The sequence below is a fragment of the Colias eurytheme genome, chromosome 21, assembly GCF_061535395.1.
Source record: "Colias eurytheme isolate Ceu_HAF_F1 chromosome 21, ilColEury1 Martin Lab GWU primary, whole genome shotgun sequence".
Lineage (NCBI taxonomy): Eukaryota > Metazoa > Arthropoda > Insecta > Lepidoptera > Pieridae > Colias > Colias eurytheme.
In genome coordinates, this window is record NC_143000.1 from 4,664,470 (window position 1) to 4,682,390 (window position 17,921).

At 32.7% G+C, this 17,921-nt stretch overlaps 3 protein-coding genes across 3 annotated transcripts; 1 reads left to right on the forward strand and 2 right to left on the reverse strand.

Annotated features, from left to right (window-relative positions):
- The first annotated feature begins 1,847 nt into the window (after nucleotides 1–1,847).
- LOC149899070 (uncharacterized) lies at nucleotides 1,848–4,105 on the forward strand. Its single transcript, XM_090114704.1, has one exon. The coding sequence runs from the start codon at nucleotides 2,014–2,016 to the stop codon at nucleotides 4,000–4,002; it is 1,989 nt and encodes a 662-aa protein (XP_089970830.1). The 5' UTR covers nucleotides 1,848–2,013; the 3' UTR covers nucleotides 4,003–4,105.
- Nucleotides 4,106–8,391: 4,286 nt separating this feature from the next.
- LOC149899071 (fatty acid-binding protein 2-like) lies at nucleotides 8,392–10,180 on the reverse strand. The gene is made up of 4 exons (XM_090114729.1): nucleotides 10,047–10,180; nucleotides 9,722–9,888; nucleotides 8,824–8,934; nucleotides 8,392–8,514 (listed from the first exon to the last, which is right to left on the reverse strand). Exons 1-4 carry the CDS (start codon nucleotides 10,114–10,116, stop codon nucleotides 8,458–8,460), a joined length of 405 nt encoding a protein of 134 aa, XP_089970855.1. The 5' UTR covers nucleotides 10,117–10,180; the 3' UTR covers nucleotides 8,392–8,457.
- Nucleotides 10,181–12,244: 2,064 nt separating this feature from the next.
- Nucleotides 12,245–17,455, reverse strand: LOC149899072 (fatty acid-binding protein 2-like). The gene is made up of 4 exons (XM_090114752.1): nucleotides 17,356–17,455; nucleotides 15,213–15,385; nucleotides 13,453–13,563; nucleotides 12,245–12,331 (listed from the first exon to the last, which is right to left on the reverse strand). The coding sequence occupies exons 1-4, from the start codon at nucleotides 17,423–17,425 to the stop codon at nucleotides 12,275–12,277; spliced, it is 411 nt and encodes a 136-aa protein (XP_089970878.1). The 5' UTR covers nucleotides 17,426–17,455; the 3' UTR covers nucleotides 12,245–12,274.
- Between the last annotated feature and the right edge of the window lie 466 nt (nucleotides 17,456–17,921).

Here is a 17,921-nt window from a genome sequence, read left to right on the forward strand (position 1 = left end):
TAGTGTAAACTGAATTGTGTGTGATAAGTGTGTGATATAATCGTGTTAATCGTAGTGCGTTCGCGTAATTGTGAAAATTGAATTGTGTGTACATTTAAATAATTAGACTAATCAACTTTCTTTTTCAATATTTGCACACCCAAACAATGGGTAGAATGTATTAGCCACATAATATTGTAATTAAAAACATCTATAATTTGTAACTACATTCTTGCAAATAAATATAATTTTGAATTTTTGAATATAGTAGAAATTTTTTTTTTTTTTTTAAAAAGAAATAAAAAACCAATAACTTGGTTTTTTGACTTACAACTTTTGTACTTTTTATTACCTACAACTTTGCCATTGAACTTTTTTCCATAGGACTTGTAGTTTTGTTGGAAATCAAGAGAAACCATTTTTTAGCCTTAAAAGCTCCCCCCTCCCACTTCCCGAACTCGGATTGTCTGTAATTTATTTTTCTTTTAATTTTTATCACATTCTCCTCCTTTTCTAATTGAGGAGAATGTGATAAAAATTAAAAGAAAAATAAATTACAGACAATCCGAGTTCGGGAAGTGGGAGGGGGGAGCTTTTAAGGCTAAAAAATGGTTTCTCTTTTTTGGGTTTCATCCTACTACTATTTTTTTTAGGTTTTTATCATTTTGGAAGGGATTGGCCCTGGTGTATGTTGGGAGTGAGCGAACGTGTTATTCTTATTGTTTTTATAGACCTGAAATTTAATTATTATTTGATAATTGAATAATTATTAATACTTTTATCCAATTGATTATTATTAGAATAAATAATTAACTTCATCAATTGATTTACTTTTAAATTATAATTTTACAGGTAAATTATGAGAGCTTTCATAATTATATTTGCATATATTTATCTACAACGCACCCATTTTACAATTCAAGTCTAAAATGAAACTAGAGTCGCATTTATTTTTGAACATACTGTAAGTGAAATTGCATAAGTGTGAGTACTGTGAACATGCCAGCTTTCCTTAATTGACCGATACGCCCTTAGGCAATAAGATACCTACCAAAATCGTCGACTTACTCCATGACGTGATGGTATTGAAATGACGCGACATAGCAATCTCAATGCGCATATAGAAATTTCACTCATTCATTTTAAAGAAAGCTCATTTTAAATCATTATCTATCGTCTTTGTTTTAAATATATACCAAGAAACGTAATTTAGCGGTGCGACTAAGCACAAACTCCGTTTATTTTATCATGTTTGCAATGACCTTGCGCCTGGTGTCAGTCTGTACACCATAATAATATTTATACGTGATTATACACGATAAACCACAGCGATAATAATCTCATAAACGTAGTACTTAGACGTAGCACGACACTAGCACCTGTGACTAGCACCTTAGGGCGTATTCAGAAAGAAAGCTTGAAACTTATAAGCGCTTATAAGCGCTTATCGGCGCTTATAAGCGCTGGTAACCCGCGCAGGAAAATATATGAACATGCGCTTATAAGCGCTGATCGGCGCCGACAAGTTTGTTGAAACTTGTTGAAACTTGTCGGCGCCTATATATTGTCATGTTCATATATTTTCCTGCGCGGGTTACCAGCGCTTATAAGCGCCGATAAGCGCTTATAAGCGCTTATAAGTTTCAAGCTTTCTTTCTGAATACGCCCTTAGAGCATTTAATGCTCAGAGCACCACACTAGCACCACAGTATTATAATATTGTAATACTGAGCTAGCACCGACTAGCACGATTACTATAAGGCACGATTATTAAGCTCTTTGCGTTACATAATCTGTGGCATACTGCAAATGTATCTCTGTGGTATATAACCTAGAACAAAATGGTAACATCGGAATTCGGAAACATCGGAATTCGGAAATGTCATAACAAAGCAACATGAGAATTGAGAAATTTTAATTTAATTGAAATAAAATAAATAGGATTTATGAGGCAGTTATTCCTTCCTTTTTCGCATAACAATATATTTATAATTTATAATCTATTAAAACGTCCAGTTCTTATCAGTTATAAGAATGTTGAACGAAATATCTCGCAGATGCATTAATATCAGTAAACATGAAGAAACAATGATGAATTATCACAACTCTGCAATAACGTTACGCGGAGATAAACACTTACATATTCTAGAATTATCCTACAACTTGCAGTGCTTTGACAAGAAAATAAATTTAGTGGAATCATCAATACCCTGTCCAAAAAACAGTGCATGTGTGGAGTACCTGACGAACTGTTCAAAAGATGGATTAAAAAATATCGAGCTCGTAGAAATGATAACAAACCCATGCTTATGGCCATACAGCGATCATTTAAACAGGGAATTGACAAATATCACATCCTTCAAATGGTCACCGTCTAATGTGATATTTAATAATCAAAGTGTCCTGGCAACATTGAATAGTGTTGGTAATTTAAATTTCTTCGGAAAGCAACGAAAAGTATGGATGTGCCTTTTTGATTTTTCATCAATCATTAAGCAATATCTAGCTTCTGAGGCGCTAATCCCAGCTACGGTGAACAAACACATAAACTTTAACAAATTGAAAGGAATTGTTTATTCCATTAGTATCACCACATTTTGTTGGTGTCCTCTAACCAATAGGGACAAATCATGTTACCTTGCTACTGCTCAGAAAAGTGGGTGTATATATTTTTGGTGTCTCCTGTTTCATGATTCTGATATAAGCGTAAAAAATGTTGGTAAAATACAAACAAATGATGTAGACATCATGTCTATGGAATGGATACCCTGTGGAAATGATAATTTTTTATTTGTATATTCCAATATGTTAGGAGAAGTAACTGCAAATGTTTGCCAAATACATGAAGATAAGTTACAAGAAATATCAACCATTTCTATATGGAAGTATAAGGATAGATCAATACCAAAGTATATCAAATATATACTTAAGGACAATCAGATAATTCTAGTATTTGATAAACACAGACATGTTATTGCACAAATGTATGATGAGGATTTTAATTTAGTATCGGAAGTTTTTAAAATTGTTAACGATGAAAGAATAACAACAATAACAAAAGCAAAAGAGGGGTTGTATGTGGCGACGATAAACATGAACATATATAAAGCGAATATTATAATTAATGGTAATACATTAGATTTGAGTTTTGAACAAATTCAGCTGAAAGACACCTATACAAACCATGAATTGTATGGTCTCTGCTTTACTGAAAATGATGCAATATGTAATATAGCTCTAATTGATAGAAATATAAAGTTTAGAAAAGAACAATTAAAAATGTATGTAGTATCACTACATTTTGACGGAGAGAACGAAGCAGATAGTTTAATATTTAAGAACCCATCAAATGAATTGGCTCCAATGTGGGATTGTATTGAGTTAATAAGATATAAATGTATGAAAACTAAGCAATTGCCAAAAATTGATTATGAATCTTTCTTCAAAGAAGCAGAGACAGATGTTTACAAAATGAAAGTCTATTTAGTTCTACTACAGTTATATAATAGTCTTGAAAGTATTTTAAAGAACAAATCAAAAGGAATGTTGCCTGAAACATCAGTTGCTGTGATACAGGATAAAATATTAGCTGCATATGCTTCTACTCGTATTACTGAAATATATGAGATGTTGAATAATGACCATGCGCTTAGTACATTAGAATCTGAATGTTTATCTGGCTGCAGAATTTTTTTTGAGCATTATAGTAAAAAATATAAATTATCATTGAGTGATTGTGTACCCAATATAGATTTTCAACAAATAGACATACATATCGAGAAATCTAAGTTGAATACAAATAAATATGTTTGTCAATTCTGTGATGATGATATAGAAGGGTTCTCTTGTAAAAGTGGACATACAAATATGTTTTGTGTATTAACATTAACACCAATAATTGATGATATGGAATATTTAGTGTGTATGCGTTGTAATGTAACTGCACGGATGGACCTTTATCCATTTGAGCCTAAATGTGTCTTCTGTGATGCCCATCTTGATTGTTTTCATTTAATTTATTGAACATTGACATAGGTATATTGTTTTTGAAATGTTTTCAAAAAAAACATTTAAATGTTAATAAATTCGTTTAAATAAAATGAAGAAATATTTTACTCATATTTTTTTAAAGATGTGACTCAGGTCATAGATTGAAGTTTGCGTAGGGGTCACCAATATTTCAAGTTTAATATTATTTGGTTTAGTAGTACCACTACTAGTTATTATTCTGTCCTTAAAGTATTTATAGCTCACATTCGATCGTTACAATTGTTACAATATTATTATAATCATTGAAAATATAATGAATTGTTTAATAATTTTTTGGGTGGCCTTAAACCAACCTTCAACTCATTAACTGAAAGAGACAAGAGTAGAAATTCGATTGCCGAATGGCGGCTGCAGCTGCGGCGGGATCACGGGGCCGAGTGGCCGAGAGACGTCGCGGTCGCTGCGGCAAGACGAAAGTCGTGGGTTCGAATATTTCTGTTTTAAAATTTTTATACCATATCCATACTATAATATTATTATACTTAAAAAGTAGTAAGGAACTTACTTAGTAAACTGTAAGGAACGGGAACTATGCGGGTTTTTCTTTGACAGCGCGGGCAAAGCCGCGGGTGGAAAGCTAGTTTCTAATATTTCGAGTTGATAAAAAAGACTTCCTTACTCGATACACATTTTTTTGCACATTTATTACAAATGGAAGTATTCTTCTTTATCGGTGAATATCAGACACTTTCTTGTTGCACTCAATAATCCTTCACTCAGTTTAACATTAACACACTAATAATCTTATTCGAGTATGTACTGCTTTAGATGAGTGGTCGCAGGTGGTCGCTATGATTTGATATGAGTTGTTTCTCAAAAAGCATAACAACAAAAAAATAGACATAGGTACTTAAGTATAAATAATAATTAAAAGCACCCAGTTACAACTAAACACAAAAAATTAAAGACGGTAAATACATATTGTATACAGGAAAAATATCATATCAATATGAGATAGAATCTAGGTACATGGTAAGAGCATAAATCAGCTCTCCCTACTTTACGTAAAAGGAACAAGAAATATTGGAACAGTTGGTTGAAAAGATACTTACAAGATAATAATACTTATTTATTTAGTCCCCAATAATTTAACAACAATTGTTAATATGTTGCAATAATTAACATGCAAGATAGATAGGTACTTATCCAAAATCGAATGTTTAATTGAGCGTGAGTGATGACTGATATTTCGTAAAAAAAAATTATGATAAGTATTCATTGCCAACTGAGATAATATATATATTATTTTAATCTATCGAGTTATCATCCTTAGGACTTTCCTTAGCCGTAACCTAGACAGAAAAGCTTTTCTCAAAGTATAGCCAATACCTAGATAATAATTTGGTAATATTTCATACCTACTGTTATCTATCACTAAGTCGTAGTTCAATAATGTAAGGACATTAATTTAAATAAGAACCTATCTTATACCTTGAAAATATAAAGGCAATGGCTTTCGCAAATGCTACGCAATCTCTTGTTACCAAAGGCTCGGAATTCATAAGCTCCAAGATAACAAACTCTGCATATTTACAAAAAATTGTAGTAGATCATCGGTTGCTGATGATAATAAATTTGGAATTGGTTGTAGCACTTTTTAACTAGCAAATCGCATTGTTCGTTGTTCCAGGTCAATTTATGTTCCTATAGTCAGCCGTCGGGTAACTAGTTACAATAGGGTACATACTAGGGTACAATAAATAAATTTTGAATTTGAATTTGAATTTAGTTTATAATTAGGTACGTCCATACGTTTAGATCCTAATAAGAGCTTTGATAAACTAATACACTATCAAAGCTCAAATATTTTATCTTTATAACTTTTTAAACGGCTCCATATAAATGTGAATCAAAATATGTACAGTCACGAGCAATAATATATGCCTAGGGGGCGATGTGCAAAAATATCTGTCACTAGAACTAATTCAATAATATCTGTCTGCCCGTATACAGCAAAAATATCTGACATTAGTAGGCAGCATAATAAAGTGGCATCAAAATTATGTGACGAAAATGTTACAGCAAATAATTGTGACAACCTCTCACGGCATAAATATGTGACATCAACTAGGAAGCAATAATATCTGACACAATTTCATATTTCTGTATTTTGCATCGATTCCTCATACAAATCTATACTAATCTATACTAATATAATATTATAAAGAGGAAAGGTTTGTATGTATGTATGTATGGTTTTCACGCATAAACTACTGGACCGATTTTGATGAAATTTGGCACAGATAATCTTTAGACCCTGAGAAAGAACATAGGCTACCTTTTATTTCGAAATATGTACCACGGGCGAAGCCGGGGCGGACCGCTAGTCATAAATATGTGACATCAACTAGGTGGCAATAATATCTGACACAATTTCATATTTCTATATTTTGCATCGATTCCTCACACAAAGCATAATTATGTGACAGCGACTAGGTGGCAATAATATCTGACACAATTTTATATTTCTGTATTTTGCGTTGATTGCACACTAAAAGCATAAATATGTGACATCAACTAGGAAGCAATAATATCTGACACAATTTTATTTTCAATTTAATATTGAATTAATATCTACAAAATAAATAAATTTTATTTTAACTACGTTGTTTTAAAACATTATTACCATATTAATTAATATGTGCCGTCGTTGTATACTACATATTGTATGTCTAGATATTATATACTACTAGCTTAACACCCGCGGCTTCGCCCGCGTTTTCAAAGAAAAACCCTCATAGTTTCCGTTCCTGTGGGATTTCCAGGATAAAAGCTCTCATAAGCGTTAATCCAAGTTACCTTCTATGTGTGTGCTAAATTCCATTTTCTCTTTTTTATGTGAAAGAGTAACAAACATCCTTACATGATACTCACGAACTTTCGCATTTATAATTAATATTAGAAGGATATCATATCATGACAAAATTAAAGTATTCATATACTTACATGAATGCCCACTTGGGTAGATCTATTTTATTTGAAGGTTCAGTGTAACCTTCATGTATTATTTAGAAATTGTTTTGTCACATGTTTTGTTATATTTGACGTTAGCGGCGTTTGACACGATTGCTCCGTTATTCATTTTCATTTACTTATAATTAGCCTATAATATTGCTATTATTTTATTGAATATCGAAAATTATGGCAAGTTATCATATTATCGTAATTTTATTAAAAAAAATATTTACAAAATATAATGTGTCTTTTGTTCATATTCTTACCCCAGCAAAATACATAACACTAATTCAATAAATAACGGTTTGCCTTTTTAAAATCCTATCCTATCTTATCCTACTAGTCCTACTATAATCCTACTTCCTATCCTACTAATCTAGTATTATTAATGCGAAAGTTTGTGAGGATGTGTATGTGTGTGTTTGTTACTCTTTCACGCAAATACTACTGAACCGATTACAATAAAATTTAGCAGACAAATAAAGGGGAACTTGGGTTAACACTTAGGATAGGTTTTATCCCAAAATTCCCACGGGATCGGGAACTATGCGGTATTTCTGTGAAAACGCAGGCGAAGCCGCGGGCGGAAAGCTAGTGTCACATATTTATGCTTTTTGTGAGGAATCAATTATATTTTACAATATGGAAATATAAAATTGTGTCAGATATTATTGCCTCCTACGTGACGTCACATATTTATGCTTCGAGAGGTTGTCACAATTATTTGCTGTAACATTTTCGTCACATAATTTTGATGTCACTTTATTATGCTGCCTACTAATGTCAGATATTTTTGCTGTATACGGGCAGACAGATATTATTGAACCCGTTCTTATGACAGATATTATTGCTAATCTGCAAATGGTAATATATTTATGCTTCTGACTGTACATGTCAATTCTTTCAACTTCAAAACAACACAGTAGTTAGTGAGGTTTAAAATGGCTAAAAATACTGGACTATAAAATAAATATAAAGTCTAGCTGAACATTTATTATCGTTAAGATAAATAATTCTCATTCGTCACTCACACTGAAATTTAATTATTCTTAGGATATTGAAAAATTACAGCACAGATGGATAAGATACCCGGCACTTGGGAAATTTTCCTAATTTATGATCAAGCCAATTGATAAAAATGTGCGACAAACGAACATTAGGTGCAAGACAGGACTATACTAACAGTTTACACTTCCATAAATAATCCTGATAAGCGTGAGGACTGATAGGTACACATTTAGGGCGATTATTATCGCAAAATGCTTGTAGGTACTACGAAAGTGAGCAATTGCAAAGAATAGAATTATTAAATAATAACTTGGGATGATAAAGAATGGTGTTTATTCCCTGGTTGAATATTTTTACTCATATCCCATTTAAAAATAAAACACTACGTAAAAAGTGAGATTGTATTTCATAAACAAGAACTTAAACATCTCTTTACATTAAAATATTTTTTTGATCCACTGATGACTATTGAGCGACGTAGAATCTCTTAGCAGTGCCGGACCAGAAGTTGGAGGTGATTGTCTGCAAAATAATTGATAGGTAGGTACACAAAACTGAATCAAAATGTTATAAATAAAGAGCAAGCAAGTAGGCAGGTGGCCACCTGATGTTAAGTGGTCACCACCGCCCATAAACACTAGTAACACAGGTGCTTAATTAACACGCTCTTTTCTTGAAGGCCCCAATGTTGCAGTTGTTCGGGAATACCGCAGGTTGTAAATCGTTACAAAGCTTCATCATATACGGAGAAGGAAAAGCTCTGACGTTGAACCTATAATTTCGCATCTACTGTACTTGATTTATAAAACAATATAATAAAATACAACTTACCACTACCAGTTCCTCCGGAGAATATTCCCTTACGTATGTGATGCTGTTGCCATCGTCGAATGTTTGTACTTGTGTAAGCTTGTTGCCTTCTACAGTGATTATATTCTTAGGCTAAAATGAAAACAATCAATATAATATGTAACAATCAATTAGTAAAGACAGATATGGTTAAAATAATTTGGAAAATCCAAAAGTGCACGCCTCATAATTTTTTTTTAATAAATATTTATTAATTATTCTTTTTGTTTATTTAATAACAATTAAACCACATCGAATCAGACCCTGAAAAATGAAAGGGTTCTATTCCTGAGCATACTCAAGCGTAAGAGAAAAAAAAAGACTCGATTAGTAAAGTATTTCGGTCGCTATCGTGTTAACAAGAAAAAGGATCCGCACATACAGACACACGGACGTCCAAGACAGAACTTTTTTAAACTGTTTTTTAACTAGTTTAAATAACAAAAATGACATCAAAAATATCATGAACGTTAAAAATAGTGTTTTTTCTTAATATGTGTGTGTATGTATTATCTTACAAGTGCAATGTATGATACATAAAGACATTTTAAGTTTGAAAAATCAGATGTTTTTCGCGAAGTGACAGTAGTACCCACCTCAACGCTTCGCTTATGAGGCGTGCAATTTAAATTTTTAAAAATTTCGAAGGTAACGCATCGGCAGGTAGGGAATCTTAAAAAGTTATGGAATATTTATTTCGGTTTAAGCCGATGTACTTAAGGTCTGAAAGTGTTGGTAGGTAGGTGCGTCATTGTATACCGACATAGCAACTTACAAAATGTAATGTATTTTATGTTTATTACTACCTAGGTACTGCCTGTTATATGCAATTATAGGTATTCTTCATTAATTATACCGTTACTTATTTAAAGATACTCACAACAACTCCTGGGGCTAAAACTTCGTCAAATTCGACGCCGCTCTTGAATTTCATTTCAAAGGATTTTCCTTCATAGACTGTTGTGATAACATATTCGTCACCATTTTGGTCCAATTTTTGTGTCGATCTGCTATTAATGTATGCTTGAGTTTCTGCAGGTGGAAGTTCTAGAAAACGAATAAGTGGGTTAATAGGTATTTATATGACGATATTTTACCGTACATATTATATATTTTGGTAGTAAGAATACTGAATATACTTTGACTAAGCATATTGTATAAAAAAATCTTAAATTTCCTGTGAAAATCTTTAAAAGATCACTTACTTAGGCTATTGACGAAATCTTCGAAGTTTTCAGTGCGCTCCAATTTGAACATCTTTCCAAAGTAAGCCATGTTTGAGAAATAGAATTATAACTGTCTCGACAGGAACTCAGCAAAGTGATAAAAAAATGTAATGTACCGGTTACTTATATTCGTGGTGAACCCGCTAATCAATGTTCATATCAGAAGCTAGAGCCCATCATTAATCGATATCAAATATCAATATAATTTAACCGCCACGAGTTTTTCGTACGTTTATTATTTACTAGCGGTCCGCCCCGGCTTCGCCCGTGGTACATATTTCGCAATAAAAGGTAGCCTATGTTCTTTCTCAGGGTCTCAAGATTGTCTGTGCCAAATTTCATCAAAGTCGGTCCAGTAGTTTATGCGTGAAAACCATACATACATAATTACAAACCTTTCCTCTTTATAATATTAGTATAGACTATAGAATTGATAACAGATAACTATATTACTCATCGTGAGATAGAAAGTAATTTTATTTGTATGGATCATCGTTTTCATTTATTCTTGTAGTATTTTTTCTTAGTTTGGAATAAAAATAAAGCATCAATGCTCGTTTTTTAATATGTACAGGCGTGCAGAAATTACAAGAATTTTCGGCTTTAGTAGTCACTAGAGTGTCGTTCAAATTTATTTTTAATTCTGTAAATTTTTTCATATGTGTCATGCTTATTTTTTTTTCATTACTTATGTAAGTTTCGCGGCGTGTTTTGTCGTGGTACCTACGTGATTGAAATAAAATACCTGGATAATATATATTATTATTTGTAACGTGATATTATAATGATATACCTACAGTGAATTGACTTTGCACGCCGCAGTACAAAAATAAATTCGAATGATAATTATTATAATGTTGAAACTTGAAATCAATGCAAAACATCCTAAGATGAGTGCATTTAATCAATTAACATACAATTTCAAGCTTTATAATGTTAGTACATATAAGCCATAATATAGAGATACCATAGAAATGGCGACAATTTGATTAAATTTGATCAAATTGATTGATCTAGGAATTAAGTAAGGAGTTCCGAGTTCCCTTGCAAGACAGAATGCCTACTTATTACTTTCATATTACGGTGCATTTACATCAAACGAGCGAATGCTCATTCTAACCCGACTATGTCAAATTCTTTTAGTGTAAACAGGCGTAGAGCGTTCTTTAGTTGTTTCTAGTGCGTTCGAAAATATGTTAAGCAATATTCTAATACTGAACATCACTGAATACGAGTTTGCGTTTACACAAAGATAACGAAAGAATGTTCTTGCTCTAGCTCTGTGTTCGTTTGATTTAAATGCACCGTTATATTACATACTAGCTTCCGCCCGCGACTCCGTCCGCGCGGAAAAATTAAGATTTATTTATTTCTACGTATTTTTCCGGGATAAAAAGTATCCTATTTTATGCCCAGGATAATAAGGTATAATTATACCAAGTTTCATCGAAATCGAACCGTTAGTTTTTACGTGATGCCTTCACATACAGACAGACAGACAGACAGACAGACGAAAATTTTTTTAATCACATATTTGGGTTTGGTATCGATCCAGTAACACCCCCTGCTATTTATTTTTTCAATATTTTCAATGTACAGAATTGACCCTTCTACAGATTTATTATATGTATAGATATAACGTTTTATGAAAGTTCTTGATAAGTGTAAAGACTGATACAGATTATAGGTGGGGCGATCATTATCGCAAAATGTGTACTACGAAAGTTAATAACATAACAAAGATTAACACAACGCAGTAACGAGATTTTGGGAATTATGACGTGGAATAAGCGTGGAATGGATAATGGATATATGCTTATTGATTTTTCCCTGGTTACATAATAACTATTTAGTCATCGAAACGATGAAGGAAAACATCGTGAGGAAACCGATATGTCAAAGAATAAAAAAAAAATACGACAACATTTGACATCTTCCAACCCGCACTTGACCAGGATTACGGCCTCATCTGCTTATACGGGAGGCCTGTGTCCCAGCAGTGGGAACGTATATGGGCTGATGATGATGATGATGATCAAGTAATCTGTGTCTTTGCTTCAATATTGTTGCCTACTTAAAGGGTTTATACCAACTTATTGCATTATCATTTAAAAATAAAACACTAGGTACGTACAAAGTGAGATTATATTTCATAAATAAGAACTTAAAATTTAATTCTCGTTGTTAAAAGCATTCATAGTAAATTATTATTCAGCGACGAAGAATCTCTTGGCAGTGCCGGGCCAGAAGTTAGAGGTGATAGTCTGTAAAATATTATGTGAATGAGTTTAATCATTTAAAATTGATTAAGGCTTATTGCCTTATTAATTAACAATTACAAGATTTATCTGTTCGCATTATAGTAATGAAATATAATGCATTAAATAGCAAGAAAATGTAACGGATCACAAACTTTCGACAGTCTTCAATCTAACGAGATTGATTACATTTATTTGCATCATACGTGATACGAGAACTTTGTTTCTAGATATATTTATTTACCTATCATATTATGTTTCATATGATAGGTAAATAAATATAAGTATTAACATAAACATTAAAATATGATTTGTTATAACTAAGAACTTTGACTTTTATAGGTTTGTTAAATATATTATTATCTACTAGATTTCCGCCCGCGGCTTCGCCCGCATTTTCAAAGGAAAACCCGCATAGTTCCCGTTCCCGTGGGATTTCCGGGATAAAACCTATCCTATGTGTTAATCCAAGTTACCCTCTATATGTGTGCTAAATTTCATTGTAATCGGTTCTGTAGTTTTTACGTGAAAGAGTAACAAACATCCATACATCCATACAAACTTTCGCCTTTATAATAGTATTAAGATAGTAGTAAACATAATATAGTTCTGAATAGAATAGAATAGAAAATCTTTATTGAAAAAGTTTCAAAATAATACAGTTAAAAATATGGGGAAATTAAAGCCTGTGTTAGTTCAAAACTGTGTTACAGGCTTTAGAATCCCCTCACAATCTTAGTATATTGGTTGCCTTTTTCAACTTAAATAATTTTACAATTTAAACAAAAAAAAAAGATTGCATGCATGTATGTTTGTGTGTGTGTGTGTGTGTGTGTGTGTGTGTGTGTGTGTGTGTGTGTGTGTGTATGTATGTGTGTGTAATAGAATAATAATTTCTTTTAAATATATGAACGTAATAAGTTCTCTGTGGCTTCGTAATCTAACTGCTTAAGAATAATTAATAGATATTTTTTAAATTTATGATTTGTATATTTTTTAACTATTTTTACGTTATTACCAAATAAGCTATTATATATCTTTGGAGAAAAGAAATCCAAACATCTACTACCGAAAGCAGTATTAAGTTAAGATGTTACTTATGAAATAATTTATAGCATTTCTCTTACCACCACAAGTTCTTCCGGAGAGTATTCCTTTACATATGTGATGCTGTTGCCATCTTCGAATGCTTGTACGTGTGTAAACTTGTTGCCGTCTACAGTTATAACACTGTTGGGCTGAAATGAATTGAATAGATAATTGCAATCCATACTAATAGATATTATAAATGCGAAAGTAACTCTGTCTGTCTGTCTGTTACTCAATCACGCCTAAACTACTGAACCAATTTGCATGAAATTTGGTAAGTATGGAGATATTTTGATACCCGAGAAAGGACATAGGCTACCTTTTATTGCGAAATATGTACCACGGGCGAAGCCGGGGCGGACCACTAGTTATTAATAAATGATTGAAATACTCGGAGGTATAAATGTACCACGCCGGTATTTACATAAAATATTTCGTAAAATTATGCTTTTTCATTATTAGAAATTTAGAACCCAGTTACTTAAAAAGGTAACCTATTAAAAACTCGAATTTCTATTACCCGAATCTTAAAACCCCGAAAACGGTTGTTAGAACTTTTAAAAGACAGATGTAATGAATGACAAATTTTTAAAATTCCTTTTTTATTTCCCAGATGAATCAATTTCCAGATGCACCAAAACCAGATTTTTAAAAAGTATTTTTTTGTTTCCCGTATTCTCATAATACAGATCTCAATATACCAGATTCTCAGAATACTTTTTTTTGTTTCCCATCGTACCATTTTCCAAATAAACTATTGCCAAATTTTCATAATCTTTTTATTTGGATCCCATATAATCGTATAACCTCGTATAACAGATAAACTATTGCCAGATTTGCATAATCTTTTTATTTGATTTCCATACAATCGTGATTATACCTTTACTATCGACTGAAAATAAACATTGTCAGTAAGTAAATTTATTGTTTTACTTGTCCATTACAGACCGGTTTTAGTGTCAAAGTCGACTCAGTAGGTTAGGTTTGAACTACGACCCCCACGCTAGAACCGACTCGCTATTGTTTTACTTGCCCATTACAGAAAGGTTTAAGTGTCAAATTCGACTCAGTAGGTTAGGTTAGGTTTGAACTGTGATCCCTCACGCACGAGCCGAGCGAGCGAAGCGAGCGTGCCGCGGCAGCGGCCGGCGAGTGCCAGAACCGATTCGCTATTGTTTTACTTGCCCATTACAGAAAGGTTAAAGTGTTAAAATCTATTCAGTAGGTTAGGTTAGGTTAGGTTCGTGCTGCGACCCCCTGGAAGGATTTCGTTTTGCTGGATATCGTTTATTTGAATTTCAAAAATCTGGACATTGTTTGTCTGGATATCAATTAACTGTATTTCAAAAATTTGTGTTTTAAAAATCTGGCTTTCGTGCATATGGATTACGGTCATCTGGATTTTGTGCATTTAGATTTCGTATGTCTGGAACTCATTCGTCTGGATTGAAAAACGTCGTACAAATAAAGAAATGGGCAAATGAAATTCGGAGTTGCGATTATATGGCAAACAAAACTTCGAAATTTTAAAATTCGGGGTTATGAAAAAATGTCCAAACGTTTTCTGGATTATGATATTCGGAATATTAAAATTCGAGATTAAGATAGGTAACCACTTAAAAAAGCTGTTCTTATAGTAGAGCCTAGAGGAGACCGTGAGAGATTGGCCTTCACCGATTTGATATCAAGATGACTGATGAGGCGTATTTTTATGAAATATTTCATATACACATATTCCTATGCTCACTTGCCTATCAAAAAGTGCAGCTTATTTTTATTATTATTTAAAGATACTCACAATTATAACTCCTGGTCTAGGGATTTCGTCAAACTTGACGCCGCTCTTGAATTTGTTTTCAAAAGATTGTCCTTCCTTATAGATTGTTGTAATAGTATATTCGTCTCCATCTTTATCCAATTTTTCTGACAAATTGCTATTTATGAATTCGTGAGTTAGTTCAGGTGAGAGTTCTGGAAAAATAAATCGTTTATTAATTTGTATACTGTAAAATCTCCTTTATATATACATAGGTATATATACAATTATGTACAGGGTGTAGTGGTGTAATCGTTAAGTGTGCACAAGCGATTATTCCGTAACTATTGCAGATATCGAAAAACTTTAAACTGATTTCGAAAGTACTTAACCTAATGAGTAAAATGGCCATAATAAATTTTTAAAAATAAAACGAGAAATAGCCAAAAATGTTACATTAAACGCTCTCATACATTTTATTTCCCATACATTTTGTATTCATAGCAGATATTCGAAGTGATGTCCTCATTGTGCAATTCAATGAGGAGCTCTGTTTACAGTTTCTAAATGAACTTCCCTTCAAATATGCGAAGTAATTAAAGCAGAAAACCAAAAAAGAAAGAAAAAGCTAAAATGTTCATATTAAATGAACATGGGATATTCGTATCTCATACTAAATGTATGAGAGGGTATCAAGTTAATTTTTTAGATATTTCTCGTTTTATTTTTAAAAAATTATTATGGCCATTTTACTCAATAGGTTAAGTACTTCCGATATCAGTTTAAAGTTTTTTTGATATCTGTAGGTAATAGTTACGGAATAATCGCCTGTGCACACTTAACGATTACACCCTGTATATAATTATATGGAGGAGATTTTACTTTTTATTTTTTAGTATATACTAGCGGTCCGCCCCGGCTTCGCCCGTGGTACATATTTCGCAATAAAAGGTAGCCTATGTTCTTTCTCACGGTCTAAAGATTATCTGTACCAAATTTCATCAAAATCGGTCCAGTAGTTTATGTGTGAAAACCATACATACATACATACATATTACATACATACAAACCTTTCTTCTTTATAATATTAGTATAGACTAGCTTTCCACCCGCGGCATCGCCCGCGCAGTTAAAGAAAAACCCGCATAGTTCCCGTTCCCGTGGGATTTCCGTAATAAAACCTATCCTATGTCCCGGGGTAAAAAGTAGCCTATGTCCTTTCTCGGGTATCAAAATATCGCTATACCAAATTTCGGTAATTAAACACCTATTTATTGGTTTTAAATCTTTTAATTATCATCATGTTAATAAAATTTTTGCACTTACCACATTTAGATTTAAATTTTTCGATTGAAGCCTTCTGAATAATAAAATGAAATTTTTAGGGTCTACCTGATAGATATGTAGTGGTATTGTATCTTACTAAGACAGAATAAATCATAAGCTCAACCGAGACGGTCGTATTATTTCATTTACACCAGCTCCCCTCACCTCAGATAGAGCAAGTTTTTTAAAGCCAAATGGAAAACTTTTTTTTATGTGATTTTATTTTTTATGGGCCCTTGCAGTTGTGAACATACTGGGTAATTTTATCTTTCTTGGCATTTAATTCTTTTTTTATTCCATTCAAAGATCTAACCATAGTAAATGTTACCATACTGCATTGGCCTATCTTTCAGCTTAGCACACAAAAAAAAATCAAGCATCTAGCGCAATAATTCACGTCACCATAAATAAAAATCTCATCGTACTCGAAGATAGATGAAAAATTGAAAAAAATGTCATAACTCCGAAAATACGAAAAATCGCAAAACATACGTGGGGGTGATTCAGATAGCCCTCTAGGTCCTCTACCTCCCAACTTCCGTTCATCACTACTTTTTGGGACACCCTGTATAATATATCCCAACTGATAATATTTAATACAAGTAAATCACTACACGGTAGGCATAAAACGAAGTCGCCTTCTCTGTCCTTATGTCCCTTTGTATGCTTAAGTCTTTAAAACAACGCAACGGATTTTGATGCAGATTTTTTTTTAACTGATAAAGTGATTTAAGAGGAAGGTTTTAGTGTATAATTTATTAGGTTTTAGACAAAGCGGGCGAAGCCGGGGACGGAAAGCTAGTTGAGAATAAAAAAAAGGTAATTTTCCATAAAAAATGATTCTTAACAGTTTACTTACTAAAACATTCGACGAAAGCTTCGAAGTTTTCGGAGCGGTCCAATTTGTACATTTTTCCAAAGAAAGACATGGTGAACAAATAGTTTTGTAATTGCTTTGAAAGAACTTCAACAAAGTGATTATAAAATGTAATGTATCGGTTACTTATATTCGTGAAGAGCCTTATTATCAACTAGCGACCCGCCCCGGCTTCGCACGGGTGCAATGCTGATACTAAAATATACACTACTGACTACGTGAACGTTGTATAGGTATAAAAATATAGCGGCCCGCTCCGGCCTCCGGCATCGCACGGGTATAAAATACATAGCCGGGCGGCCGCAAACGCTACTTCCTGCAATTTTTAAATCTGTAATATCTTCGAAAATATTCACTTAAATCATACGGTGTAAAGGGCCATATAGATCTATATTAAATGAACAATGTATCCATGGTATTTCATTGGTTAAGGATTAATGCTGTATTGGTTAAAATCGCTTCGAAAATTAGCCATTATTTGTCGTAAAAAGTAAATGACAAAAAAAAGTTATTGTGGGTTATCCATAAGAGATAGACATATACCATCG